This window comes from Passer domesticus, chromosome 27, assembly GCF_036417665.1.
Source record: "Passer domesticus isolate bPasDom1 chromosome 27, bPasDom1.hap1, whole genome shotgun sequence".
Lineage (NCBI taxonomy): Eukaryota > Metazoa > Chordata > Aves > Passeriformes > Passeridae > Passer > Passer domesticus.
This window is the reverse complement of record NC_087500.1, coordinates 5,159,088-5,184,553: the sequence shown is the minus strand read 5'-3', so window position 1 is coordinate 5,184,553 and position 25,466 is coordinate 5,159,088. Positions and strand designations below refer to the sequence as shown.

The 25,466-nt window shown below is 61.3% G+C and overlaps 3 protein-coding genes across 17 annotated transcripts in view; 1 reads left to right on the top strand and 2 right to left on the bottom strand.

Annotated features, from left to right (window-relative positions):
* The window catches only part of MAPT (microtubule associated protein tau), a 44,104-nt gene extending 38,137 nt beyond the window's left edge, over positions 1-5,967 (bottom strand). For 11 of the 13 annotated variants that reach the window (XM_064399832.1, XM_064399835.1, XM_064399836.1 and 8 more), the window contains exon 1: positions 5,809-5,965. The gene's annotated coding sequence lies outside the window, so the exon portion shown is untranslated. Of the gene's footprint in view, positions 1-5,808 lie in introns of all 13 variants that reach the window. The other 2 variants (XM_064399844.1, XM_064399839.1) reach the window with 2 other exon arrangements.
* Positions 5,968-12,783: 6,816 nt separating this feature from the next.
* On the top strand, positions 12,784-19,229 carry SLC25A39 (solute carrier family 25 member 39). 2 transcript variants are annotated; one of them, XM_064400036.1, is made up of 12 exons: positions 12,784-12,913; positions 15,348-15,456; positions 15,586-15,645; positions 16,180-16,224; positions 16,839-16,948; positions 17,072-17,139; positions 17,256-17,380; positions 17,525-17,698; positions 17,784-17,893; positions 18,038-18,119; positions 18,212-18,292; positions 18,396-19,229. In XM_064400036.1, exons 2-12 carry the CDS (start codon positions 15,360-15,362, stop codon positions 18,515-18,517), a joined length of 1,074 nt encoding a protein of 357 aa, XP_064256106.1. In that variant the 5' UTR covers positions 12,784-12,913; positions 15,348-15,359; the 3' UTR covers positions 18,518-19,229. The 2 variants fall into 2 exon arrangements, with proteins under 2 accessions (XP_064256106.1, XP_064256107.1); XM_064400037.1 differs by lacking the exon at positions 16,180-16,224.
* Positions 19,230-19,416: 187 nt separating this feature from the next.
* Positions 19,417-24,768, bottom strand: RUNDC3A (RUN domain containing 3A). 2 transcript variants are annotated; one of them, XM_064399794.1, is made up of 11 exons: positions 24,218-24,761; positions 22,617-22,732; positions 22,353-22,486; positions 21,860-21,945; positions 21,649-21,738; positions 21,482-21,562; positions 21,204-21,369; positions 20,855-21,012; positions 20,565-20,702; positions 20,333-20,439; positions 19,417-20,107 (listed from the first exon to the last, which is right to left on the bottom strand). In XM_064399794.1, the coding sequence occupies exons 1-11, from the start codon at positions 24,682-24,684 to the stop codon at positions 19,965-19,967; spliced, it is 1,686 nt and encodes a 561-aa protein (XP_064255864.1). In that variant the 5' UTR covers positions 24,685-24,761; the 3' UTR covers positions 19,417-19,964. The 2 variants fall into 2 exon arrangements, with proteins under 2 accessions (XP_064255864.1, XP_064255865.1); XM_064399795.1 differs by lacking the exon at positions 20,333-20,439 and having other exon boundaries at positions 24,218-24,768.
* Between the last annotated feature and the right edge of the window lie 698 nt (positions 24,769-25,466).

Below are 25,466 nucleotides of genomic sequence, written 5' to 3'. Positions count from 1 at the left end.
GCAGCCCCTGCTCCCTGTGCCTGAGGCTCATTCTGATACCTGGACACCCACAGCAACCAGCCAGGACAAGGCTTGCTTGCCCATCACTTGGCTTCTCAGTTTGAGCGTGGCAGCCCTGCTCTGCCTGTGGTTTGGCTGAGGACGTGCACAGCTGGCCAGATGTGCTCCTGCCGCAGGAAGCTCCCCTGAAGTGACATTTCACTTCACAGAGGAGGAGCAGAGCTGCTTCTGAGCTCCCCACACATTCCGCACTGAGACCACGCCAACACAGCCAGGATTCAAGTAACCTTTAATCAAACAAAGGATAAAATGTTTCCTAGGACAGGGAACAATTTTACCACTCTGAACATCTCCCCTACTTGCGCAATTTCAGCTTCAGAAGCGCAGCCCTGCAAACACATCTTTGCAGTGCACAAAAACAGTTGGTTTATCTCAGAAGTGAATCTCCAGCCCTCCCCAAACAGGCTGAGCTGGATGTCCTCAGGAGTCACAGGAGAGGCTTCTTTAGATGTCCTGAGTCATTTACAGACACCTCATGGAATTTCATTCTGCAGCAAGTGACTTGAGACACTGATGAAATCCATCTGAAATTACATCTGGCACTTCCAGGCAGACAGCCCGGGGCAGGAGCTGGGGGGGAGCCATAAAGTGCAGCCGATAAGTGGCAGAAAGCCCTTCAAGTCCCACACGTGCTATTCAAACCCCTCGATACAAGAGGTTTCATCACCTCTCTTGAAGTGCTGAAGAGTTAACACAGCCCTCAGGACTGCACCTCACCCCTCCCCAGCCCCTGTGCCCTGCAGCATCGCCACAGAGCTGAGCCCAGCCCGCTGGGGATCACAGAACCATGGAATATCCCCAGCTGAAAGGGACCAGAGCCATCATCCACCCCCAGCCCTGCACAGGACAGTCCCACCCCGAGCCTGAGGGCATTGTCCAAACACACCCGAGCTCCTGGGGACAAATCCCTTCCCAGGGTGGGACAGCCCCACTGCTCTGAGGACAGCACCGAGGGAAGGCACAGAGGTCAGGGCAGGTAGACAGGCTGCAAAGATGGAAATAATTAGCCCAAGGCAGCAATAATCCTTTGAGCTGCACAGAAGGTATCCCCTGGTGCTCCCTTTCCTTGGATATTTAAAGAAGAGACACTGAAAACAGGAGCCACGCTGTGTGTTATGACCACCTTTACTAATTGGTCTGCTAGGAAAGAAAAGGGGAAAACCAGTGGATTTATTTTTGAGGAGCAAAAAGCTCATCAGACTTGCAAAGAAAACCCACTCAAGTCTAAAGGCACAGATACTTCTCCTCCAGACTCCAGTGTAAACCACACATGCTTTCCACAGGCACTTAAAAAAACCCAGCCTACAACCAGCAGATTTCAGTGTAAAACAAAGCTCCAGCTCACAGATGGAGGAGGGAGATCCATCCTGCTGCAAGAGACACTCAGATTCACTCAGTCCCTCACAGCAGAGCTGTGCCCACCTTAAAAACCTCACAAGGGTTTGCCTAAAGGGCCACAATTCTGCTCTGTCCAGCACATCCTAGGGTGAGCTGCAGACACAGCTTGGGATTGAGGGCTGTTCATGCTGAACAGCCAGGAGGGAACAGCACTGCACAGAGCAGGAGCTCACAGCTCCATGAAGGAGCAGTGATCCAGGATCACAGGGGGCTGCACCTCTGGCAAGGCTGAGCCAGCCTGGTGCTCAGTGGGCTTTCACCAAGCCCACCCTGCTCTGCCCCAGACCCCTCACCCTAATCCTGCTCCAGGACTGCTGCCAGCTCAGTGGGAACATGTCTGTGCTGCTCTGCAGGATCAGCAGCCCAAGCCACTTCTGCAATTGCTTCCTTTCCCATCTCCCCGGGCAGGCAGAGCCCTGCAGCGCCCAGCACTGCCCAATTTACTGATGAGCACCCCCAAACCCGAGGATGTGCCCTGGGGTGAGCCCCAGGCACCATCCAGCCAGCTCTGGAGCCTGAGCAGCACAGCCAAGGCAGCAGAGCCCCTGAGGTAGGCAGGGATTACACTGCATTGGCAGAAAAACCTAGAAAGCCTCCCTCTGCTGCCGCTGCAGCGGGAGGGAGAGGCCCTCAGAGAGCTGCTGCTCCTCTCAGCAGAGGCTGGAACAGCCAGGATGCTGAGCTGGGGCTCCCTGTGCACCCAGCTGCAGGACAGGCACAAGGGGAACAATCCCTTAACAGCCTTGGGTACTCCAACACAGCCCATTCTGCCTCAAGAAAGGGCTCCCAGTGCTTTTCCACAGCATCGTGGGTTTGCAGACCTCAGAAGGAGCCAGGAAGCATCAGCCATGCCCATTTTGCTCAGGGCTGGCTGCTTCACCTGTGTGCAGAACCACAACCCCCCTAAATTCCTTTCCAACCCTGCTGCCACATTCCAGCAGCCCCAGCACTCTCCCAGCATCACCCAGAAGGGCTGCCCCAAGTCCAAGGCACTGCACCACACCTCTCAGCACAGCCCCACACCTCAGCACAGCCAGCACACAGCCTAGGAGCCAACCAGCCAACCCACAAGCCTCACCAGCCAGCAAGCTGAGCAAACTGGAAAATACTGGGAGCCAGGGGGAAAGCAGCACCCTGGTCCTTCCCTGACTCATTCATCAAGTGTCAGAGCATTCCTACAGCTAAATTAGCAGCACTGCCCCAAAGGACACCAACAGCACAGCCAAGCCTCATCAGCACGCTGGGCTGGCAAAATAAGATTATTCTGCTCAAGACAAACTCAAATCCACAGCTTTCTCCCAGCTTTTGAACGATCTTGCTTTTGGGAAGAAAGGGACCGGCCACCCTGAGCATTTCACCCTTAGACAGTGCCTCATGATCCAATTTGCCACGCTCTGCCAACCAAGAGGGATTTGTCTGGAAGCCTGGGGTGGGCACACCCAGCACCCAGGACGGGCCCACACGGCTCCGGCGTGCTGCAGGATGTGTCAGGACAATTTGTCACTCCCGTGCTGATGAAGGCAGGCTTTCAGGAGCTTCAGCACCGGCACCAGCTCCAAAATATTCCCAACGTGGCTGTTCCAACAGCCCCACGATGCTGCAGAGCCCAAATTCCACGTGGGGACACAAAGGTAAGCAGGGAGCAATCCCTGCTGCTGCACCCTCGGGACTGCTCAGCAAAGTGGAACCCAGACACTTCCAAATCCCACGCCTGGAAAACGCTGGAAAAAAGCCTGTGGTGCTACACAGACCCACGAGCACTCCAGGTTCTCCAAAATGCAGCAGAGGAACACAAAAGGCAGAAGATGAAACACCCACCTCGCCAGCCTGCTACGGCATCCCTGACTGGCTACACCCAGCTCTTCCTCAGGAGGAAGGGCAGCTACAGTGTCACATTTTCCTCCTTTTTATCCTGTGAGGTCGGGCCAGGGGAGCAGAAATTCCCATGGTTTTTGGGAAGGAAATGACAGAGCTACAGCACTCCCTTTTCATATATGAAATACATGAAATAAATACATTTGCTTGGTCCTCCTGAAGCTGGGACAGTCTGAATGGAACACCTTGGGAAGGCAGAGGCTGGAAGCAGAGGGAAACAAGGGGATGCAGAGGAGTGGGAAGGATGAGCAAGACCAAAGTGGAAGTCAGATCTGTAAATACTTAACACAGTGCTTGACAGAGACACACAAAACCTGCACCTGGCTGGGCCCATCCCCTCCTCAGGAGCTTCCCACAGGGCACACAGAGCTCCCAGCACTGCCAGCCCCAGTTAATCCCTGCAGGATAAACATCCCCAGCTGATCTGTGACACCATCTGTGGGATGGGCAGCGCACTCCCCAGGCCTCAAAACGAGAACCCCACCTGCATCTTACTCAAAGAATGAGAAAATGCAATACTTTAATCGGGTGTGAAGCATCTGCCAGTGGATCCCCATCCCTGGAAGGGTTGGAGGCCAGGCTGGAGGAATCTGGTCTAAGGGAAGATGTCCCTGCCCATGCCAGAATGAGATGGTCTCTAAGGCTCCTTTCAACCCAAACCATTCCATGATTCTATGTTCAAATCCTCCACAAACTAGAGGTAAATCACCCAACACTTTGCTTTTCTCCTTAAGCTGCTCATCTTGGGGTGAAAACCAAGCATTTTGTGTTTCAAGAGCGAACAAAGCATAACTGGGTTAGGCAATTTCTCACTCCTAGAGAGAATGAGGTTTAAATTTTTCTCCCCTCAAGAGCAGCCTGCAAACACCCAACTGAGACCTGCTTTGACTGACCACCCTGAGAAAAATAATGCCAAAAAAACCTGAACCCCACAAGGAAAGCCATGAAAAACCCCAAATGTGAGGCACTGGCAGCAGAACCAAAACCCCTTCAAGGGATGGAAGCGGGCAGCTCGAGGAGACAAATTAACGATTCTCAGCAGCAAATTGTGTCCCACTGATTCAGACACGCACCCAACATCTGCCCACATCCACGCCGGGGAAGCTCGGGAATTCTCTGCATACAAATGGTGACAGCTTAGCTCATCTCAGCTGCTCCTTCCAGCACGCTTCCAGGCACGAGCAGCCTCCCTCTCGCTGCAAATGGAGCTGCACCTCGCGGGGTGGTACCGCAGCAAATGGAAGCAGAAACTCCCTCTGAAGTGATGGCAGCTGCCCTCTGCGAGCAGCAGCAGGATTGCGTTTCTAGGTGTTCAGGAAGACCAGGAAAAATCGTCTTCCCTGAGCCAACCCTGCCTTGTGCTCGTGTGGCAGGCAGAGATCTCCATCCCTCACCTGGAATGAGCCGTTTCTGCTCCTTGGTCCAAGGCAGGAGGGCAGGTGTGTGCTCCTGGAAACACCTGGCCGGGAAACTTCCCTTTTCCCAGCTAAGTTAAGACTTAAAATAAAGAAATACCCAACAAGAAGGGGTAAAAAAAGGCAAAACCCAGAAAAGGGGCAGCTCCACGCCCCACCTGGTGGGATTTTGGGACAAGAAAGAAGAGACAGCATGGGAAGAGGCAGATGGAAGGGACAAGGGGGCAATTCCAGCATGACAAGGGCAATCCCAGCATGGCACTGGGATGCTTGGCACATCCAGTGACACCATCCCAGCCCCAAACCCACGAGGCAGGGCATGCCCATCCCCATCCCAGGGCTGGAAAACAGCCGGGATTCAACAGGATGGGACCCACCTCGTTCATGCTGAATGCCAAACCCCTCGACATGGGCACCGGGGGGTGCAACAAAGCCGGGCAGCGCCGGGGTGCCGTGACCTCAATAACGCTTCCCCCCACGCAAAATTTAGGGCTGGGCGTGTGCAGCTTTCCCTTTTTTAAATTCGAAACGCTTTTTCGCTACGGTTTCCCATTATTGATTAATCTCCCGTTTTTAATCAGCGCTGCCTCCCCCGTCGAGGCGGCTGCAGAACATGGCCCCGCGCTGCCGCCCCTCCTGCCGCAGCCCCGGCCCCACCTGCCGGGAGGAACGGGGCCGGAACGGGCGCGGAGCGGGGAGAAAGCCGCGAACCCGCCCTTCTCCATCCCTGCATCCATGCCTGCATCCATCCCTGCATCCCTGCATCCATCCCTCCCCGCACCTGCCCCGGGCGCCCGCGCTGCCGCAGGGGCCGCGCCTCTCGCTGCCGCAGCCCCGGGGCGCCGGCACCGGGACACGCCCCTCCCCTCGCTTTTGGGATGAAATCGCCGGATTTGGTTCTCGGGGCTTGATTGATTTTTTTTTTTTTTTTCCCCTAAATTTTTTTTTTTCCTCCCCCCCTTCTCCGCGCGGGACGCGGCGAAGGGAGAGCGCGCCCCGTGGGGGGGGGGGGTTCAGCGCCCCCCCTCCACCCCCATGGCAGCCGCCCCTCTCCCCGTACCTGCCGCTGCGGGGGTGTCCGCACCGGAGCCGGCTGGGTGACAGCGGTGGCGGGTGACGGTGACAGCGGCGGCGGCGGCGGCGGCGCGGGCGGGGCGGGGGCGCGCGCGGGGCTCCGGAACCTTCGCCGCGCCGGCGGGGCGGGAGCGCGCGCGCGCGTGCGCGGAGCGCCGCCGAGCCCCCCCCCCCCCCCCCCCCCCGCTCCTTCCCCCCCCCCCCCCCCCCGCTCCTTCCCCCCCCCCACCCTCCGCGCGCCCCCCGCCCCTCGCGGGGAGCGCCCGCCCCGCGCGCCCCCGCGCGCGCGCGCCCCCGCCCCATTGTCTGCGGGCAGCGGGGGCGCGCGCGCCGCCCCGGCCGGCAGGGGGCGCTGCCGCGATGCCCCCTCCCGCCCCTCACGGCCCTCACGGCCCTCACGGCCCGCTCCGTTCCGCCGCACGCACCGAATTCCCAATTTCCCCTTCCCCCGGGGGACACCGCCTCGCCCAGCCCTGCCGCCCGCTCCCGTCCCGCTTCCTGCCCGGCACACGCTGCTGCCTCCGGGCACAGCCCTGAGCGCCCGTGGAGATGGCGGCAGCGCGGCTCGTGTGGGAGCGGCCTCCCCTCAGCAGCCTCGGCAGCCCCTCTGGTCTCATCTCTGAAAAATAACACAAACGGCACAACCTTAAAAAAAAAAAATAAACACATGCAGGAGCTGCCTGTCCTTCACCAGAACCAAGCCAGCGGCCGTGCCGGTTTCGTTTCGTCCTGGGGAGCTCCAGGCTGACAAAGGCAGAGCAGCCGCTTCCCACACACGGTGACAGCTCCTACAGTGGAGAGGGACAGGCCACAGAGACATGGAGGGACAGGGCTGGCAGCTCTCTCGGCTTTGGGCTCTGCAGACACCGGGCAGGAGGAGCAACAGGTGACAGGAGAATGGCCCTGAGTGGCGGGGTTCCCTCACCACCCTGCCACCAGCCTGGAAATCTGAAAAAAACCAGATCCCGGTCCCAAAGGATCGCTCTCGACCTTGCCTGCTTCATCCCGAGCAGCAGTGAGCTGCTTCTGCTCGGCCTGGAAGGGTTGTGGGCACAGTGGAGATCGCTCGATGGAATTACTGCCTTGTGTTAAGAGGGTTACTGTCCCTAATAATTGGATTTAATGGAGAAACTGCAGGAGGGTAGGATCCAGTTTTCAGTTTTTCCTGACAAACGCTGAGGTGCAAATCAAGGACGAACATCCAGTCTAAGAACAGGCTTTTGTGAGAGAAACAGATGAGGAACCTGCGGCACCAGGTTCTTCTTAAAGCCTTTTTTACCTGTAGTTGCTGGGTATCTCTTTATTTGAAGTCTAACTTAGATGGGCAAAGGGAAGTTTCCTCACCAGGTCTTTCCAGGAGCCCACACGTGCAGCACCAATCTTCTTTTTAAAGCAGACCAGATTGGGAATGGTCCATCTTGGTTTGGGATAAAGATTTATGGAGTGTCAAAGCTCTTCTCTTACTACAGTATCAATAACTGCAGACTTACAGATTAGAATTGTACCAAAAAAAATTGATTTATGAACATGTAGTTTATGAAACTACATGTTTGTGAAATGAACATTGTTTGTATTCAGGTCAATAGTAATAGACAAGCCATCTAAAACCAGAGGAATGGTTCTTTTCTGCCCATTTTTAAACTGCCTAAAAAGTACTCACTATAATTTAGCTGGAGAATTTTCCTAGATTAGACACAAAAAATCCTCTAAAAAATCTATCACAACTTTGGGAATTGTAAAATAAACACTGCAGTGCTACAGGGGGATCCATCCTGGTGAGACAACAGAAAACAATGTGAGTTGCAGTGCAAGCAGCTCGAGCCCAGTCTGGGACAGCAGCTCTTCCAACAGGCCATGTGGGATGCACCAGGAACACCAGGCTGGGGTCAGCTCAGCACCCTCCAACAGGAATATTTCTTCATCTAAAGACAGCAAAACCAAAAGAGACTCTGGGCCTCCTTTCTTGAAGTGCCCAGCATGACGACACCTCTCTTCCTGAAGTTACCTCAGCGCCCACTTTCATCTGCCTGAGCTCTCAGCAAGTCCTGTCTGGATCCAAGAAATCCTGGGCTGGGCAGTGAGGCGTCCTTAGCCACATCCAGGCCATTTAGAAGCTCTGTTGGCAAGGCTTAGTCAAGAGTGAAATGCATCAATTGCTGCAGCAACGCCGAGATGTTTCCAGAACTGCTGGAGCAGCCCAAGTCCCAAAGCTCAGCTCGTGGTGATCAGCAGATCCTGCCCCAGCTGAGAGGAACTGCAGAGGAGCTCTCTAAGGACACATCTCTTACCTGTATGTGCAGCAGGCTGACAGCTGATGCAGTTTAATTACTGCACTGAGCTCTTCTGGCTCTTCTTCGTGTTCACAGGGGCTTTTGTTTATTGGAAAAGGGATCTGGGAATTTTTCCTACAGTTCTCAGGCCAGGCTCCTCTTTTCTCCCCACTCCTGGTCCATTCTGCTGCTAGGTGTATACTATTTTAACACAAAATTATAAAGGAATCCTTTAGGAAGGAAACCATGGGGTCTGTATCTTCCATACCTGTTTCTTCATCCCTAAGACCAGGCTTATTTTCCTCCCAGGTGAGGTTTGTCCCCTGTTTCATAACTACCAAGGTTTTCCCTGGCAGGTGCCACAGAAGGCAGAACACCAATTCCAGGTCTCACCTGCGGTGGGAATTGACCTGCAGCGCTGCAGCTGCGTTAGAAATTCTGGGTTATATTGGGTTATATTCTGGGTTACACAAGTCTGATGTCCCTAGGGCCTCCTCTGGCCACAAGCTGCTTCATTTGAGTCACTTAATTCAGCTTAAGCCTGGCTTTTGCAAAACCATAATGATCCCAGCTGAAATAAATACTCAAATTCTACACTGGCTTAATTCCATTAAAGCACTACCCAGATCCTTTTGCAACCTGGCGTTAAAGTTCACCTAAACAAAGAAAATGGGCTGATCGCTTTCAAAATGCGATTTTGAAGTGACCAGACAGGACGGATCTTTCCAGAGACCTTTCCAGAGCGGCTGCGGGTGCTGACCCAGCACGGTGCGACCCTTGCCCGGTGAGGAGCCCCGGGCACACGGCCCCAGAGCGGGGCTCGCAGGGCAGGACAGCAGCCGCGTTTCGTAAGCGCCGCGGAGCCGGGAGCAGGCGGCTGGTTACACAAGCGTCCCCCGGCCGTGCCTGCGGTGTCACGGCAGGACAGACCGGGCAGGGCTCACGCGAACCGCTGCGGCTCAGCGGGGCTTTAAAAGTTTAATAGTAATGAAATGGGTATAAAATAGTAATAGAATTACAATAATAAAATTTGAACATTTGAGGTTAGGACAATATGAGACAATAAAAACAAAGAGATACGGACGTCCCAGTACCTTTTTCTGGGCAACACAAGCCCCAAAAAGGACCCTCGTTAACAGAGGATTAACCCTTAAAAACAATCGCCTGTTGCATATTCACACATCTCATACATGATGCATAAATTCCATTCAAACACAGGATTCTGTCTGGTCACTGTCAGCTTCTTCCTCTTAATCCTGATGCCATCTTCCCGTCTGAGCGAGGTGGGAAGAAGTTCGTTTTCTGCTGATAAGGGAGCAATAAATTCCCTTTTTCTGAAAGATTTAGGTGTCCTGCAGCCGCCATCTGGTGAGAGCCCCTCATTCCTTTCTAAACATTCCACATACATAGTTCCTATTTTAACAACAAAAGCTACCTTTTTGCTATGAAACTACATTCACCATAGTATTAAAATGTTAATACAGCACCACTCAATACAACTTAATGTGCATAGTAAATATCTGCGTAGAGCCATATAATATGCATTTTTCACAGGGGGTTACAGCTCTGCTGGCTCCTTCCCCGCAAACCAGACACGTCTTCCCACTTGGACACGGTTCTCTCCAGCTGAAGTAACTGTTCACGCTCAGTAAAGGGAGCACGGTGCGCCCTCACCAGCCTGCCAGGGCCAGCGGGGCTGCGAGGATGTGAACTGGGACAGAACGGATCCCTGCAGGCGGCCAGCGGGCCGTGACTCAGCACAAGGAGCCAGCCAGGTCCTCGGAATAAACAAACTCACCCTTTCACCCCGACCTCTTTAGCAAATGAAGAGGCCCAAAAATATCGAGGTCAAGGCGCTTAAACCATCTTTCAGTGGTCCCTCTTGACCCCACCCCATCTGAAAAAACATCATCCCTGTCTCTTTTCAGCTGTGCGGAAGCCACAAAAAGCCAACACCTAAACCAGAAGATACAAGACCCAATACCCCTAAGGAGAGATATATTTTTAATTAATCATTATTCCATTTCTGAATTACAAGCTGCAAGATGCTTTCAGCTCATTGAAAGCCCGTGTGTCTAAGAGGCAGAGCTGACTCATCAGGGAGGCACAGGATGTGTTCACTTACGGGACCTTGTGGGAATTATCAGGCTCCTGGGCTCACATCACTTAAAGCCAAGATTCCCTTAGACCTGGTGTCATGGAAGGGCAGTTCCCAGCACTGGCTTCCCCCTTCACTGACAATTCTCAGACATTCCAGGAGCCAGGAGGGACTTTATTCCTGCAGGAGAGCAGCCACCAGAGCCCCACCAGCTCTGCAAAGGGACAGGGAGCATCTCTTGGGTGAAACAGGCTCCATTCCAAACACCCTGGGACTGCAGACTGAGCCCTGAGCTGCTCCTGCTCCATTCCAAACACCCTGGGACTGCAGACTGAGCCCTGAACTGCTCCTGCTCCGTTCCAAACACCCTGGGACTGCAGACTGAGCCCTGAGCTGCTCCTGCTCCATTCCAAACACCCTGGGACTGCAGACTGAGCCCTGAGCTGCTCCTGCTCCATTCCAAACACCCTGGGACTGCAGACTGAGCCCTGAACTGCTCCTGTTCAGCAGGCAGAGGCTGCTCTGGCACCTGCACATCAGCTGTCCTTGAGTACTGTGTCCTTCCCACAGGATGGCACACACCGAGGGGCAGCAGGGCAGGATTTACCCTCGCGTTTGTCAGGGCAAGAGTTCAGCCGGCTCTGAGGCAGGGATTGCATCATGCAGCACCGCAGCAGTGATGTTGTCACACAAACGAGTCACCAGGAACTCTGGCCTGCGGGACTTTCCTGGAGGACGCTCCACTGGAGGTGACATCTCACCCCAGCCCCGCAGCCCCAGCTCTGCTGCCCGCGGGGCCGGGGGTCCGTGCGGGTTTCCGAGGGGCTCCGGGAGCCATCTGCTGTCATCTGCCCACATTACAGCGAGGGGCTGTGTGGCACCAGAAGGGCTCTGCTCCCTCCACCCGCGCACGGATGAGTTTGAACCACCTCCCCAGAATCACTGCGGTTGGAAAAGAGCTCCAAGATCAACCTGTGAGCGATGCCCGCCTTGTCAACCAGACCAGAGCACTGAGTGCCTTGTTGGGTCATTCCCTGGACACCTCCAGGGATGGAGACTCCAGCACCTCCCTGGGCAGCCCCTGCCAATGTCTAACCACCCTTTCAGTGAAGAAACTCCTCCCGAGAAAATACCCAAATTTAACTACAAGCAGAATTAAGAGCCCCTCAGGGAGATCACCACCTCACCCAGAAGGACTGGGGGGTTCTCCATAGGAAACACAGTGCTTCCACCACAAGGACTCCACTTGAGGGTCTGCACTGAGCAGAGATGGGGTTCCAGCCCCCCAGACCCATCGGGTGCTGGCATTAACCCCAGCTCTCACAGGCCCAGGTGCAAGCAGCAGGGCACTCATGCCCTGCTCGGAGGGCATGGCAGAGCTGCAGGGAGTGGCAGAGGATGGGGACACGCTGGGTGCTCGCTGAGCTTTGGGAACTGAGAGGCTTTGTTCCTCTGCAGGCAGCAGGGTGGCACTGGGCCTGGCACGGCACCGTGCCCGTGTCCCAGCCTGCCGCCAGCCCGGCATGACGAGTGTGAGCCACACCAGAATGTGCAACCCCCGTGGGCTCAGTGAGTGTGCAAGGCACAGCCTTCTGCCAGTGTAGGGTGTGAGTGTGAGTGTGCAAGGTGGGCCCCTCTATCAGCACCATGAGTGTGAAGGGCATGTCTTTCTCCAGCATGGTGAGTGTGCAAGGTACATACAAGGTGTGTGCCAGGTGTATACAGCGTGTTTGTGTTCCGGGTGTCTGTGTACAATGTGTCTGTGTCCCAGGTGTTTATGTGTTCCAGGTGTGTCTGTATCCCAGGTGTATCTATCTCAGGTGTGTCTGTGTCCCAGGTGTTCATGTGTTCCAGGTGTGTCTGTATCCCAGGTGTGTCTGTATTCCAGGTGTATCTATCCCAGGTGTATCTATCCCAGGTGTTTATGTGTCCCAGGTGTTTCATGTGTTCCAGGTGTTTTCCAGGTGTGTCTGTGTCCCAGGTGTTTCATGTGTTCCAGGTGTTTTCCAGGTGTGTCTGTGTCCCAGGTGTTTCATGTGTTCCAGGTGTTTTCCAGGTGTGTCTGTGTCCCAGGTGTTCATGTGTTCCAGGTGTGTCTGTATTCCAGGTGTTTCTGTATTCCAAGTGTGTCTGTATTCCAGGTGTGTCTGTATTCCAGGTGTTCATGTGTTCCAGGTGTTTCCCAGGCGTTTCCCAGATGTTTTCCAGGTGTTTCCCAGGTGTTTCCCAGGTGTTTTCCAGGTGTTTCCCAAGCGTTTCCCAGGTGTTTCCCAGGTGTTTTCCAGGTGTTTCCCAAGCGTTTCCCAGGTGTTTCCCAGGTGTTTCCCAGGTGTTTCCCAAGCGTTTCCCAGGTGTTTCCCAGGTGTTTCCCAGGCGTTTCCCAGGCGTTTCCCAGATGTTTTCCAGGTGTTTCCCGGGTGTTTCCCGGGTGTTTCCCAGGTGTTTCCCAGGTGTTTCCCAGGTGTTTCCCAGGTGTTTTCCAGGTGTTTTCCAGGTGTTTTCCAGGTGTTTTCCAGGTGTTTTCCCGGTGTTTCAGGCGCCGCGCCCCCCCGGGCCGGCAGGGGGCGCCGTGGCGCGCGGGGCGCAGCGCGCGTGCGCGGGGCGGGGCGGGCGGAAGCGCGGCCGAGGGCGAGGGGCGCCCATGGGGCTCCTTAAAGGCGCCGCCGGCGCGGAGCCGCCTCCCGGTCCCGGAGGGACGCGCCAAGCCTGGCTGGAATGAGCAGGTGGGGCGGAACCCCCGGCACTTCCCCCGCCACCCCGTCCCCCCACGTCATCCCCCTCGTGGTCCGGCACGCGTGACCGCTGCCTCAGTTTCCCCCCGGTGTCGGGGGTGGTGCGGCGGCGGAGGGCGTGGGGGCGGCCGCGGGGACCCCCGGGGTCCCCTCACGGGGAGGGGGCGCACCCCGAGGCTGCCGGGGCTGCGGATGCTGCGAGAGGGAGGTGTAGGGCCAGGGGAGGGGGCTGCATACCCCGTGGAGGGGGCACAGCCCTGGGCGGGGAGCTCCGAGCCCCCATGGGGGGCACAGACCCCTCAGGGGGCTCAGGCTCCGGGCAGGGGGGCAGGAACCGCGCAGGGGCTCGGGCTCCAGGATGGGGGGCTGCCCCGCCGGGGGGTCCCTAGGGCAGAGGGCCAGGCTGCCTGGGGGACCCTGCAGTGCTGTCCCCCGCTCCTGGGGACACACCACAGCCCTGTCCCCCGCTCCTGGGGACACACCACAGCCCTGTCCCCTGCTCCTGGGGACACACCACAGCCCTGTCCCCCGCTCCTGGGGACCCCGCAGCACTGTCCCCCACTCCTGGGGACCCCGCAGTGCTGTCCCCCGCTCCTGGGGACCCTGCAGCGCTGTCCCCAGCTCCTGGGGACACACCACAGCCCTGTCCCCCGCTCCTGGGGACCCCGCAGTGCTGTCCCCAGCTCCTGGGGACACACCACAGCCCTGTCCCCCGCTCCTGGGGACCCCGCAGTGCTGTCCCCAGCTCCTGGGGACACACCACAGCCCTGTCCCCCGCTCCTGGGGACCCTGCAGCGCTGTCCCCCGCTCCTGGGGACACACCACAGCCCTGTCCCCTGCTCCTGGGGACCCTGCAGCGCTGTCCCCATCTCCTGGGGACACACCACAGCCCTGTCCCCCGCTCCTGGGGACACACCACAGCCCTGTCCCCAGCTCCTGGGGACCCTGCAGTGCTGTCCCCCGCTCCTGGGGACACACCACAGCCCTGTCCCCCGCTCCTGGGGACACACCACAGCCCTGTCCCCCGCTCCTGGGGACCCCTGCCCCGCTCCTGGGGACCCCGCAGCGCTGTCCCCCGCTGACACTCCAGGCAGAGCAGGGCTCTGGGTTTAGGGATATTTTATCCTGCACGGAAAAGGGAGCAGCTCCCAGCTGGGAGGGGAGCTTGGGTACAAGCAGGAGGCCCCGGAGGTGCCCCAGCGCCAGCAGAGGGGCTGTGCCACGCTAAGGAGTGAGTTTATCAGGCGGGGCAGAGCTGGGAGCAAGAGATTTCCCCTGGCTTGCGTCAGGCCGAGCAGCAGGGCTGGGCCGGGGAGGATCCCCAGGCAGCGCCCTGCCCGTGGCACGGTTTTGCAGTGGCTGTGGGTCTGTGGGGCACGTGCCACGCTGCCCTGCCGGGATGGGCACGCCGTGCCCAAGGAGCACCCAGGTGGGTGTGGGTTCAGGACAGCCCAGCTCCCTGTGGGGCTGGCACATGTGCAGGGCTGGCGTCGATCCAGCTCTCCTTGGGGCTGGTGCCTGTGCCAGCACGGACCCAGCTCCCTGGGGGGCTGGCACGTGTGGCTTCAGCATAGACCTGTCCCAACTTGCAGCCTTGGTCACCCAACAACTCCAGAGCCCGTAGAGATTTATGGCTCCTCTGACCTTGCAAATCGATGAGTCAGGTGGTGAAGGTTTTTTGCTGCATTCCCAGGCTTTAAAGAACCCTGTGGGTTCCCAAAGGCTGGAAGCTCTCCTGCTGTGGCCCTGTCCCAGCATGACAATGATCCCCAGGCTGCAGCGAGCGGGAGCAGCTGGTGCTGCGTGTGCTGAGGGTCACTTCTCCACATCCTTGTCCTGGGAAGGGTGTGATATCCCCTGCTTCCCGAGGGCAGCACACCAGCCCTGGGGGCTGCAGCCTTGCCAAGCCCCTCATGCAGGAGGTTTCAGATACCTAAACCCTTCTGGGGATTCTTGTTGCAAACAAGAAGGGGTCTCCCCCTGCCTGGTGTCCTGCCGTGGCTGCACTGGGCTCTGCTGCCATCCCAGCCAGAGCTGGGGGCGGCTGTCACAGCATGGCTGCTCTTTGGACTTTGTTCCTTCCTTTCCTTAATTTTCCGAGTGCAGGGAGGGGACAGTCCTCCTTCCCCAAGGACATGGAAGGCTGGACTGTCTCCACCTCTCCAGCCAGGCTGGGCCTGCTGCCAGCGTGGGGCCAGGGGGTGTTATCAGGGCTGGGCTGGCCCCGGGAGCCAGTCCCTGCCACCCCCCAGGACACCCTGATTATGGGGGGCCCTCGCCTGCCGTGTGCTGCAGCGATAGCACAGCGCCCGTGGGACACCTGGGGGACACTCTGCTGGAGTGGGGATGCTGGGGGGGCTCCCAGGGGACCTCATCCCTGAGCAGGGACCCCCCAGCCTCCAGCATCCCCTGCCGTGCATTGCAGGGGGACAGTGCCATGGCTGAGAAGATGCCACCGAGCCCCGGCGGGGGCATCACGCCGCTGCAGCAGATGCTGGCCTCGGGGACAGGTGCCATCCTCACCTCCCTCTTTGGTGAGTGTGGTGGGGTGGGTGCCAGGGTGGGGGCTGGCACGGGGGTGTCCTGGCTAAGGGCTGGCACGGGGGTGTCCTGGCTAAGGGCTGGCACGGGGGTGTCCTGGCTAAGGGGCCTTGTCTTTGTAGTGACGCCGCTGGACGTGGTGAAGATCCGGCTGCAGGCCCAGAGGACCCCCTTCTCCAAAGGTAACCCTGCTCGGGGCAGGGCAGGGGGCTGCAGCCGGCCCCCCTGGCCAGCAGCCCACGGGGGTGGCTCAGCTGGCAGAGCTGGTGGCAGGGATGTCTCTGCTCTGCAGCGTGGGGCCATTGCAAGGTGGCAGGTTACCGTGGGCCCCTCGTCCTCACGGGCCCGGGGGCCCTGCTGGGGAAGCTGGGCTGGTGCTTGGCTCTGTCCTTCCCCCTCTGCTGCCCGGTGCCAAGGGGGTCAGCGCGGTGCCTGGCAGCCCCCAGCCCACCAGGCTCAGCCTGCTGAGCTGCTGGCTGTTCCCCCACTGCCTTTGTTCCAGTCTCCATGCCACTCCCCTTGGCTCTGCCCCTTCCTGTGCGGTCACCGGGCTGGGGCTGACCACAAGGGACTGGTTTGGTGACAATAGGAACTGCTTGGGACGTGGCTGTTGGGGCATGCAGGCACCCACAGAGTGGAGAGCTGTAGCAGCCCAGCCCTGGGAGGTGGCGTGTCCCCTGTGTGGTTGCTCAGTGTGTCCCCATTGTGTGTTTCAGTGTTGGCAGCGCAGTCAGTGCCCTGGGGCGCTCAGCCGGCCACATGTGAGTACGCCAGGGGCTCCTGCTGCCAGTGGCTTTGCTTTCCCAAGCCTTCATCCTGGTTTGCTTCTCCACTGGTGGTGGCTTGGGCTCCTCTGGCTGTGGGGACATCCCTGCGCTGTGGGGGCTGACACTGTCCCCCTGCAGCCCTGCTTTGGGCTGGCTGTGCCACATCTGTGGGGATCTGTTGTGCAGCCACCCTGGCTGGCTGTGGTCTTGTTGCTGTCCTGTTGCCACATCAAAGTCCCCTTGGATTTCTACTGCCTGGTGTCCCTTGAGAGCTTGAGAGCACAGCAGAGGGGCCAGTGCTGATGCCCCCACTGTGCCAGGGCAGCAGAGCCAAGACCAGGTGAGGCATAAACCCTCTCCCATTGCTGGCAGTGGGTGCTGCTGTATGCCCATCCCTGCCATGGAGCTGGGTGTGCCCATCCCTGTTCTGGCCACGATCAGACCCTTGCTGGATGGTTGTTCCTCTCCTGGCCTTGGTCTCAGACTGGTGCCCTGAGGGTTTGGCTCCTTCCTGGAAGATGTGACAGCTTTGGGATCAGATATGCAGGGCATGGGGCAGAGGGGAAGGGTCTCCTGTGTAATGGCAGTGCTGTTGTTTCCTGCCTCAGGGAAGTGTTTCCTCTACTGCAATGGGCTCATGGACCACCTGTACGTGTGCCAGAACGGCAACGGCTGCACCGCCTGGTACAAGGCCCCCGGCCACTTCACTGGCACACTGGTAGGAGCTCCAGGCATGGCCAGGGGCCTCCCACCCCTGAGCAGTGTTGGGCTGTTTTCTGGGGGCTTGTTTGTCCTTCTGCCACCTGTAACTGCTGTCCCTGGTGCTGCGCTCTCTCCCCAGGATGCCTTTGTGAAGATCACGCGCCATGAGGGCATCAGATCTCTGTGGAGCGGCTTGCCCCCCACCCTGTGAGTTTGGGGATTCTGGCTGCTGCCACCTGCCCAGCCACACAGACTTATGTCCCAAGCCCCCTGCCAGCCCCAGGGAGGACATGTGCCCCTCACTGCCCTTCTCCTCCTCACAGGGTCATGGCCGTGCCAGCCACCGTCATTTACTTCACCACCTACGACCAGCTCCGGGACTACCTGCACGCCCGGATGGGGAGCTGGAACCACTCCATCCCCTTGCTGGCTGGGGCCCTCGCCAGGCGTGAGTACCCCTCCTCTCTGGGGTCCCTGGCAGTGGTCTCAGTGCCCACATTCAGTGCCTGGCTCTCCTGGCACGGTGCTGATGGCTCTGGGACGGCCGCTGGAGCGCACAGAGCTCATTCCCCGTGTCCCCCTTGCGTTGCAGTGGGTGCTGTGACAGTCATCAGCCCCCTGGAGCTGATCCGCACCAAGATGCAGTCCCAGCAGCTCAGCTACCGCGAGCTGCGCGTCTGCATCCGGTCAGCAGTGGCCCAGGACGGGTGGCTGTCCCTCTGGAGAGGCTGGGGACCCACCGTGCTGCGGGACGTCCCCTTCTCGGGTATGCCTGGGGGTGTGCTGGGACATGGGGGGCCCAGGGCAGCCCGTGCTGGCCCGGTGGTAGCACTGGTGTCTCCTCTCCCCAGCTCTGTACTGGTTTAACTACGAGCTGGTGAGGACGTGGCTCTGCAGGCAGGCCTGGCTGGACGGGGCCACCTTCATGGTCAGCTTCGCGTCCGGGGCCATCTCTGGCACGGTGAGTTTGGGATTCTGGGGCTCCTGTTGGGGGTTGGCGTCTGTGGGAGGGAGGATGGGGCTGGGATGGTGCTGGGAGGTGAGAACAGAGCTGGCACTGGGCAGGAGCCCCAGTTCTGGCTCACATCCAGTGCCAACCCCACAGGTGGCCGCGGTGCTGACGCTGCCCTTCGACGTGGTCAAAACCCAGCGGCAGATCGAGCTGGGAGACAGTGAGGTGCACCCAGGTGAGGGGCCAGGCTCCAGGCTGGTGCCTGGGGGGCATCCAGCACTCCCCACGGGTGTCCCCCAGCCCTGACCTGCTCCCCTCTCCCCGCAGTCACAGCCTCCAAGCCTTCCTCCACCTGGCTGCTCATGCAGCGGATCCGCGCCGAGTCTGGCACCCGGGGGCTGTTTGCAGGTGAGGCTGTGCCCAGGCTGTGCTGGGGTTCTGGGTGCCCTGGCTGTGCTGGGGTTCTGGGTGCCCTGGTGTCACCCCAGGGCTCACGGCGCTGTCCTTGCAGGGTTCCTGCCCCGCGTCATCAAGGTGGCACCTGCCTGCGCCATCATGATCAGCACCTATGAATTTGGCAAGAGCTTCTTCCAGAAGCTGAACCAGGAGCAGCAGCTGCGGGGGGGATTGTGAGCAGGCCTGGGGCAGGGCTGGACGTGGCCGTGCCCAGGGGACAGTGCCAGCCCTGCTCCAGCCAGTGTCCCAGGAGTGGTGATCCACACTCGGCTGTGCAGAGCCCAAGTGCCTTCGTTCCTGCTCTGCCTCCCGCTGCCTGCACACGGAGCCAGGGCCAGCCTGGCCTCACCCCTGTCCCAGCCATGCTGGGGGACATCTGTGCCTGCTGCTGTGACACTGGGGGGGATATGGAGCCCCCTGCACCCATCCCTTGGGGCTGGACAGATGTTGCTGCTGGAATCGTGGACGCTCTCTCAAGGATGGCGTGTCCCAGGAGACTTGGCCTGGCAGGAGATGGAGCTGGGGCTCTGGCAAGGACCAAACCCAGACCTCGGGGGCTTCTCTGCCTGCCTGCGCCCCCCAGCCCTGCTCTGCCTGGGGATCTGCCCCTCCTGACCATCACTCACCCACAGCCTCGCCTTGCTGGCTCTGCATGGCATGGGGGCACGTCAGGACCCTCTCCCTGCCTCTGGACCTCTCCTCCCACTCGGGATGTCCCCAGACCCTGTGTGGGGACAGATCTCACTGCTGCTTGGGGGGCCATTGTGGCACCCCTGCCCCATCCTTTCACTGCAAGGGCCTGCCCCAGCTCTGCGGGCACTGCCCCCATTACCCCGGGACTCATGGAGGGAATTTCTCCTAATTTCTTAAATAAAATAATTGTCTCTTAGTGGAAGGATATCTCTCTGTGTGCTGGGGGGCTGTAGAGACACCTGTGGGGTGACAGCCATGGCCCCTGCCCCGAGGGGCTGCAGGAGGCTCACTGGGTGCCCCCAAATCCTTGCCTGGGCCAGGACCTTGTGGCAGGGGGGCACAAGGGGTCTGTTCCCCTCTGGGGAGGTGGGTGACAGGCCAGCTCTGCTTACTGCGTTTATTGATTCCTTTTGCTCCAACAAGGCAGATGGGGCTGAAATAAAAACCAAAATCACCCAAAACAACCCAAAACCCAGGGGAGGATGGGGAGGAAGGGGGAAGAAGAGTCCTCCCCCCTGTTGTGGGGATGCTGCTGCAAGGGGGGCAGGCAGCCCCCCACAGTGCAGGGGAGCCAGGGGGGGCAGGCAGGCACACCCGGGTGGGCACCAAGGGCCACGCCAGACCCTCACCCCTGGAAGGGGCCTGGCCCCGACCCCCCCTTGCTCCCTCCCAGTGTCCCCCCCTCCCCGTGGCACAGTTCATTCCCCCCAGCCCTGCACCCCCATCCCAGCAGGTCCGTGTCTCCAGCCAGGCCCAGGCTGGGGGGGCCGAGGCGCAGCCGGGGTGGGGTCTCAAGGTGGGGAGGGGGATGCCATCCCCGGCCTCCCCGGTGGCACGGCGCGTCCCTCGTTGGTCCCGGGGTGGCGAGGGGGGCCGGGCTCAGTCCGGTGCCGTCACGCTGGGCCGGGGGGCGGCGCGGGGGCCGGGGGTCTCAGCTGGGGCTGCGGGTCGGGCTGGCTTCCGTGCTGTCGCTCACCAGGCACTCGTTGGACTTGAGGCTGGCCAGGGACTTGCAGCTGGGCAGGGAGGCCAGGGAGCCGCAGAGCCCCAGCATGGAGGGCGTGGGGTCCTTCCCTGCGGGCAGAGAGGGGCGTCACGGGGGGCTCGGCCTCGTGTCCCGGCCCTGCCACCCCGGGGGGACAGCGACCACCTCTGCGGGGGCTGCTGGGTGTCCCTGCACTGCTGGGGCAGCATCCCAACCACGGGGAGGGGGCTGCTGGTGGCTCCTGACACCCGGGTGCGTGTGGGGAGATGTGCTGAGCCCCGGGGGCGCCCTAGGGTGGGTGGGTGGGGTCTTACCCAAGGGCCCCCAGGGCTCCCCTTCGCGCTTGCCCTCGCCCAGGCGCTGGGAGTCGGAGCTGAGGCTGTTCTCGGCCGAGAGCTGGTCGGTGCTCACGAAGCTGTGCCTGCAGAGGGACAGCTCTGAGCCCCCCCGGGGCTGGCACAGCTCTTCTGCCCCTCCCGCACCCCGTGTCCCCCCCGGGGCAGGGCAGGGTGCTCTGGCAGGTCTCTGTCCCCACTGAGAGCTTGCCTTCTGTAGAGTTTGCTGTCCGAGCCGCTCTCGTTGCCATTGAGGGTCCCCAGGGAGGGCCACTGGTTGACCAGGGGTGTCACCATCTCCTTGGAGAGCTGGGCCAGCTGTGGGTTCTCGCAGGGAATCAGCCCCGTCCTGCAGCAAAGGGTGGCAGGACGTGTCACCTGGCACAGCCACCAGTGCTGGGGACCCGCCAGGTGACACGTGTGGGGCACTGGGGACAGCCAGGCTCCAGGGACCCCCTGCCCCCCCAAGCCCCCTGGCCGTGGCAGGGGGTCCCCACTCACAGCTGCTCCTGCAGCTCCAGGATGACGCCCTCCAGCTCCCTCTTCTCCAGCTGGTTCTGCACCATCACCTCCTCCAGCCGCAGCTTCAGCCGCTTGTTCTCCGCCTCCAGGTCCTTCAGCTGCGACTCCCGCAGCCTCACCAGCTCCTCCAGGTACCCCTGAGTGAGGCCACTGTCAGTGGTGCCCTGCTGCCACCACCCCCAGTGTCCCCAGGGCCCTCCAGAGTGACAGGGAGCGGGCTGGGTCACCGCAGCAGCAGGATGAAGGGCTGAGGGTGCCACTGAGGCAGAGGTGCTCCAGGCTGGAGCATCCTGGGGAAGGTGGTACCCTGATGGCCCCAGTCTGGTACCTTTTGGGCATAAACAATGCGGAATTTCTGCTCCATCTTGCGCCACTTGTTGTACCAGCTGTCCTCGTCGGTGACCAGGGGCAGGTAGGGGTGCTCAGGTGAGCTGTCCTCGCTCGTGCTGCTCTCCACACTGCCCCGCTCCTCCTCCTCGCTCAGGTAGTCATAGCTGGGGGGTGGGGGGGCTCAGCAGGGGCTGTCAGGGGTTCGGGGAGCCCCACCGTGGTGCTGGGGGAGAGGCAGGGGGGTCCCCACCCCAGGAAGGGCACCCCAGCTCCTACCTCTGCGTGAACTTCAGGTAGGGCGTGTAGTCAATGACCACGGGCGTTTTACCGTCCATCACCTCTCCCTTCAGGCAGAAGCTGAGCAGAGGCAGGGGGAGAAGAAGGTCAGGGAACCCCCAGGCTGTCAGTGAGGGCCCGTGTCCCTCTGTGCCACCTGTCCCTACCTGAAGTCGATGGCGCTGAGCCCGATGAGCATCCCCGTGAGCACCGTGGACTCCTCGCGCAGCATGATGGCCCCGTCGTCGTAAAACCTCCTGCGGGGAGCACGCGGCTGGGTGTGCCCCCCCCGGCACCCCAAAACCCCCCCGGCACCCCAAAACCCACCCCGGCACACCCACACACCCCGGTGCAGGCGTGGCCACGGGGGCTGCTCACCTGGTGGTCCGAGTGTCCCGCAGGGCCGTGGAGATGTACTCGGACATTCGCTTCTCCATCAGCGCCACGCGGATCCAGGCCCGGCCCTGCGAGGCAGTCCTGAGGGTGGGGGCTGCCTCGGGGGGTCCCCACATCCCACCCGCCCCCAGCACTCTGCTCCCCACACTGGAGTGGCTTTCAGCCTCTTTTTGGGTACCGTGGGGACCCACGGCTGCCGTTGTGACCCAAGGGGCCCTGTGGTGTGGGATGGAGCTGCAGGAGGGCAGGGGAAGGTGAGGATGAGGATGAGGATGAGGATGAGGATGAGGATGAGGATGAGGATGAGGATGAGGATGAGGATGAGGATGAGGATGGGGATGGTGAGGGGGTGAGATGGGAATGTTGATGGGTCCATGTGCCAGGGTCAGGGTGGAGGGAATGGAAACAGGGGCAGGCATAGAAATGGGGATGGGGAGGGGGACAGGGACAGGGACAGGACTGGTGCCTTCCTGACCTTGGCCCTGGAGGTGCTGATGTTCTCCATGTTCTCGATGCTGCTGACGCAGTTGTTGGGCACCTTGCTGCAGGCCAGGCGGATGTAATCCCAAAACCCGCGCTGTCCATCCGAGCTGAACCAGCTGACAGGGCCTGCGGGCACCCGCAGGCTGCTCAGGGGCCAGCAGAGCCCCTGCAGCAGAGCTGCACACCCTTCCTGGTGCCAGCACGTGCGTCCCCATCCGCCACGGGACACGGGGACAGGCCTGGGGGCCACCCCTACCTTTGAAGCGGTGGCTGAGGATCTGCTCGAGGATGGCGGCGAAGTTAACGAACTCCTCGGAGGAGTCGTCGATGGGATCCGCCGTGTACTTCTCCAGAAGGGTCTTCACCGAGAACCTGCCGCGGGGACATCGCCACGGCCGGGGCGGGGCACGCGCGCCCAGCCCTGGCACACGTCAGGGCTCAGCAAAGCGCTTTTCCAGCTGTCGGCTCCCGCTCCCGGCAGCGGGAAGAGGGCGTCGGGCTGGGCTGTGGCGCGGTGACCCCCCTGTCCCCGCGTCCCCGGGGACCCCGAGGGGCGGCCGCTGCTCCCCGCCGTGCAAGTGGCCAGGAAGGGCGAACAAAGGCCCCCTTCCTCCCGGCCGTGCGCGGGCGGTGATGGCTTCCCCTTCCGCCCGGCCGCTCGTGCTCGGGGCACAGCGACGCCGAGGACGCGGCCGCGGAGCCAGGACAGGGCGGGACGGGGCAGGTGTTTGCCTGGGGGGCATCGCCCCCTCCGTGGGGTCTGGGGGTCACAGCTGCAGGGGGATCCCCGTGGCAGCGGGTGGAGGGCGTGCCATGGTGGTGCTGGGGTCTGGGGGTGCCTCGTGGCACAGCCGAGAGGGCTGCGGGCGTCCTGGTGGAGATCCTCAGGGTCTCCATGTGGTGACAATGGGGTTTTTAGATGGCCCATGCCATGGCAAGGAGGTCCATTGGGTCCCCATGTCATGGCAGCGGGGTCTGGAGGTGCCCCGTGCCACGCCGAGGAGCCCTGGGGTCCCCAGACCCCAACATGAGGCCCTGGGGGTCCCTGCCAGGTTGCCCAGGCCCTGGTACCCCCCACATCCCCCCAGCCCTGGGCTGGGCTCCAGCGCTCCCAGCACCAGCAGCTCCTCACCAGACCCCGGGGGGGTGTCCCCCCACCCCCACACCCCGGCAGGACCCACCACCCCCTCCCCACCCCGTCCCTGCACCCCATTCCTGCCCCCCCATCCCGGTCCAGCCAGGAGTCTCCATGACAACGCTCATCCTCCATCCTTCATCCCCCATCCCCGCCGCTCCGGGGCCCTGACGTCACTTCCTGGGCCCCCGCCCGCATGGGGGTCCCCAACCCCAGCCCCCCCCCCGCACCCCCTCTCCCCCAGCACCCCCCTCACCCTCCACCCCCCCTGCATCCCCCCGCCAGCCCCGGTGCCCCCCGACATCGGCGCGGCGGCCGCCTCCATGTTGTCACTGCGTCCCCCGCCCCCGTCTGCCCCTTCACGACCCCCCCCAGCCCCTGTAGATCCCCGCAGCCCCCCCGGAACCCCCCCGAACCCCCCGGAACCCCCCGGAACCCCGCAGCGCCGCAGCCCCGGCCCCGCAGCCCCGCAGCTCCGCGCCCCCCCCCCCTTTTCCCGCATCCCCATCCTTCTCCTCCCCCCTCCAAACCCGAATCCCCCCCCCCTCAAAAAGCGGCTGCAGCAACAACAAATCCCCCCCAAAGGGCGAAGGGGCGGCGGGGGGGGAGGGATGAACCCCCCACCCCCCTCCCCGCCCCCCATCTCCTCCATCTCCTCCATCCCCACCGGCGGTGGTCGCTTCTCCCCCCCCTCCCGTCCCCCATTTTGCGGTGCCCCCCACCTGCAGACGGTGATGAGGTTTTTCCTCTCCACGGCGATGTTCCTGGAGGAAGCCTTCTTGGAGGAGAGCCCCAGAGCCATGGCAGCCGGCACCCAGCTCGCTTCCATCCAGCGGCCCAGGCGCCGCGGCCGCGGGCGATGCCCCTTCCCCCCGCGGGGACCCCCCCGGCCCCCCGCGCCGCGCAGGCTTTGCTCCGCCGGTGCCCACGCCACGGGCCGTGCGCCGCCCGCCCCCCCAAAGGGATGCTCTCCCCGCCCCCGGCCCCCCAAATCGCTCTCCGGGGGATGGGGGGGGTCCGGAGTCCCGCGGGGGTCCCCGGCTGTCCCTTCCGACATGCTCGGGGACCCCGTGGGTGAAGCACCCCCCGCGGTTTTGGGGTTTTGGGGGGGGTCTTTGGAACTCCCCAGGCTCAGAGCATCACCCCCTGCCTTGCTCTGCCTCCATCCTCGTTTTGGGGGGCTGAGCATCACCCCCAGCCCCCCCCCGAGGGGTCTGCGGGGGGCGAGGGACCCCCCTCATGGGGGTGGGTGGGGGCTGGCCGTGCCGAGGGGCAACCCCCCCACCGCCGTTCTTCACCGTGCCTCAGTTTCCCCGTTGTTGTGACAGAGAAATCGAGGAGGGGCTGGCGGATCCCACCGCGGCCCCGTAAACCTGCACAGCCCCCGGGTAAATCAGAGCCACCCTCAGCACACAGACACCCCCCGGGGGACATGTGCCACCTCCTGTGCCCACCGGGGTGCCACACGCCCGCTCTGCCCCTGCCATGGGGTCTCAGCTGGGGGACAGGTGGGCACAGCGCGGGGAGGGACCCCCAAAATCCTCCCGGGCAGGGAGGGGAGCCCTTGGCAGTGCCCAGATAAGGCCGGGGCCGTTATCGGGACACGCAGAGCCAGCACCACCCCTCCGAGGGTGCCACCAGGTCCCCAACGTGTCCCCAGGCTGGACGGGCCCCCAGGCACAGTGGGGACAGCTCCGGTGCCACCTCACTGCGGGGGACCCTGTGGGAGTCCCCAGGTAGCGGGGCTGGCATGGGATTGTGTGTGTGCACAGGTGAGTGTGCACAGGTGTGTGTGCGTGCGTGTGTGTGTGTGTGTGTGTGCGTGTGCAAGGCTCACCCACCTCGCCCTGAGATTGGGATTTTGGGGCTGAAATCCTTTTTGGGGATATAAATGTAGCGACACACACACGTGTGTGTGCACACACGTCCACAGGCGTGTGCACAGGTGTGCACGGGGCCGTGTGCCCCTCA

Coding starts and splice junctions, on each gene's coding strand:
- SLC25A39 (XM_064400036.1), top strand. CDS start 15,360: ATGGCTGAGAAGATGCCACCGAGCCCCGGCGGGGGCATCACGCCGCTG. Junction 15,457..15,585: donor CATCCTCACCTCCCTCTTTG/GTGAGTGTGGTG, acceptor TTGTCTTTGTAG/TGACGCCGCTGGACGTGGTG. Junction 16,949..17,071: donor GCCACTTCACTGGCACACTG/GTAGGAGCTCCA, acceptor CTCTCTCCCCAG/GATGCCTTTGTGAAGATCAC.
- RUNDC3A (XM_064399794.1), bottom strand. CDS start 24,684: ATGCTCAGCCCCCCAAAACGAGGATGGAGGCAGAGCAAGGCAGGGGGT. Junction 22,487..22,616: donor CCTCAGCCACCGCTTCAAAG/GTAGGGGTGGCC, acceptor GGGTGCCCGCAG/GCCCTGTCAGCTGGTTCAGC. Junction 20,108..20,332: donor GGAGCCCTGGGGGCCCTTGG/GTAAGACCCCAC, acceptor CTCTGCCCGCAG/GGAAGGACCCCACGCCCTCC.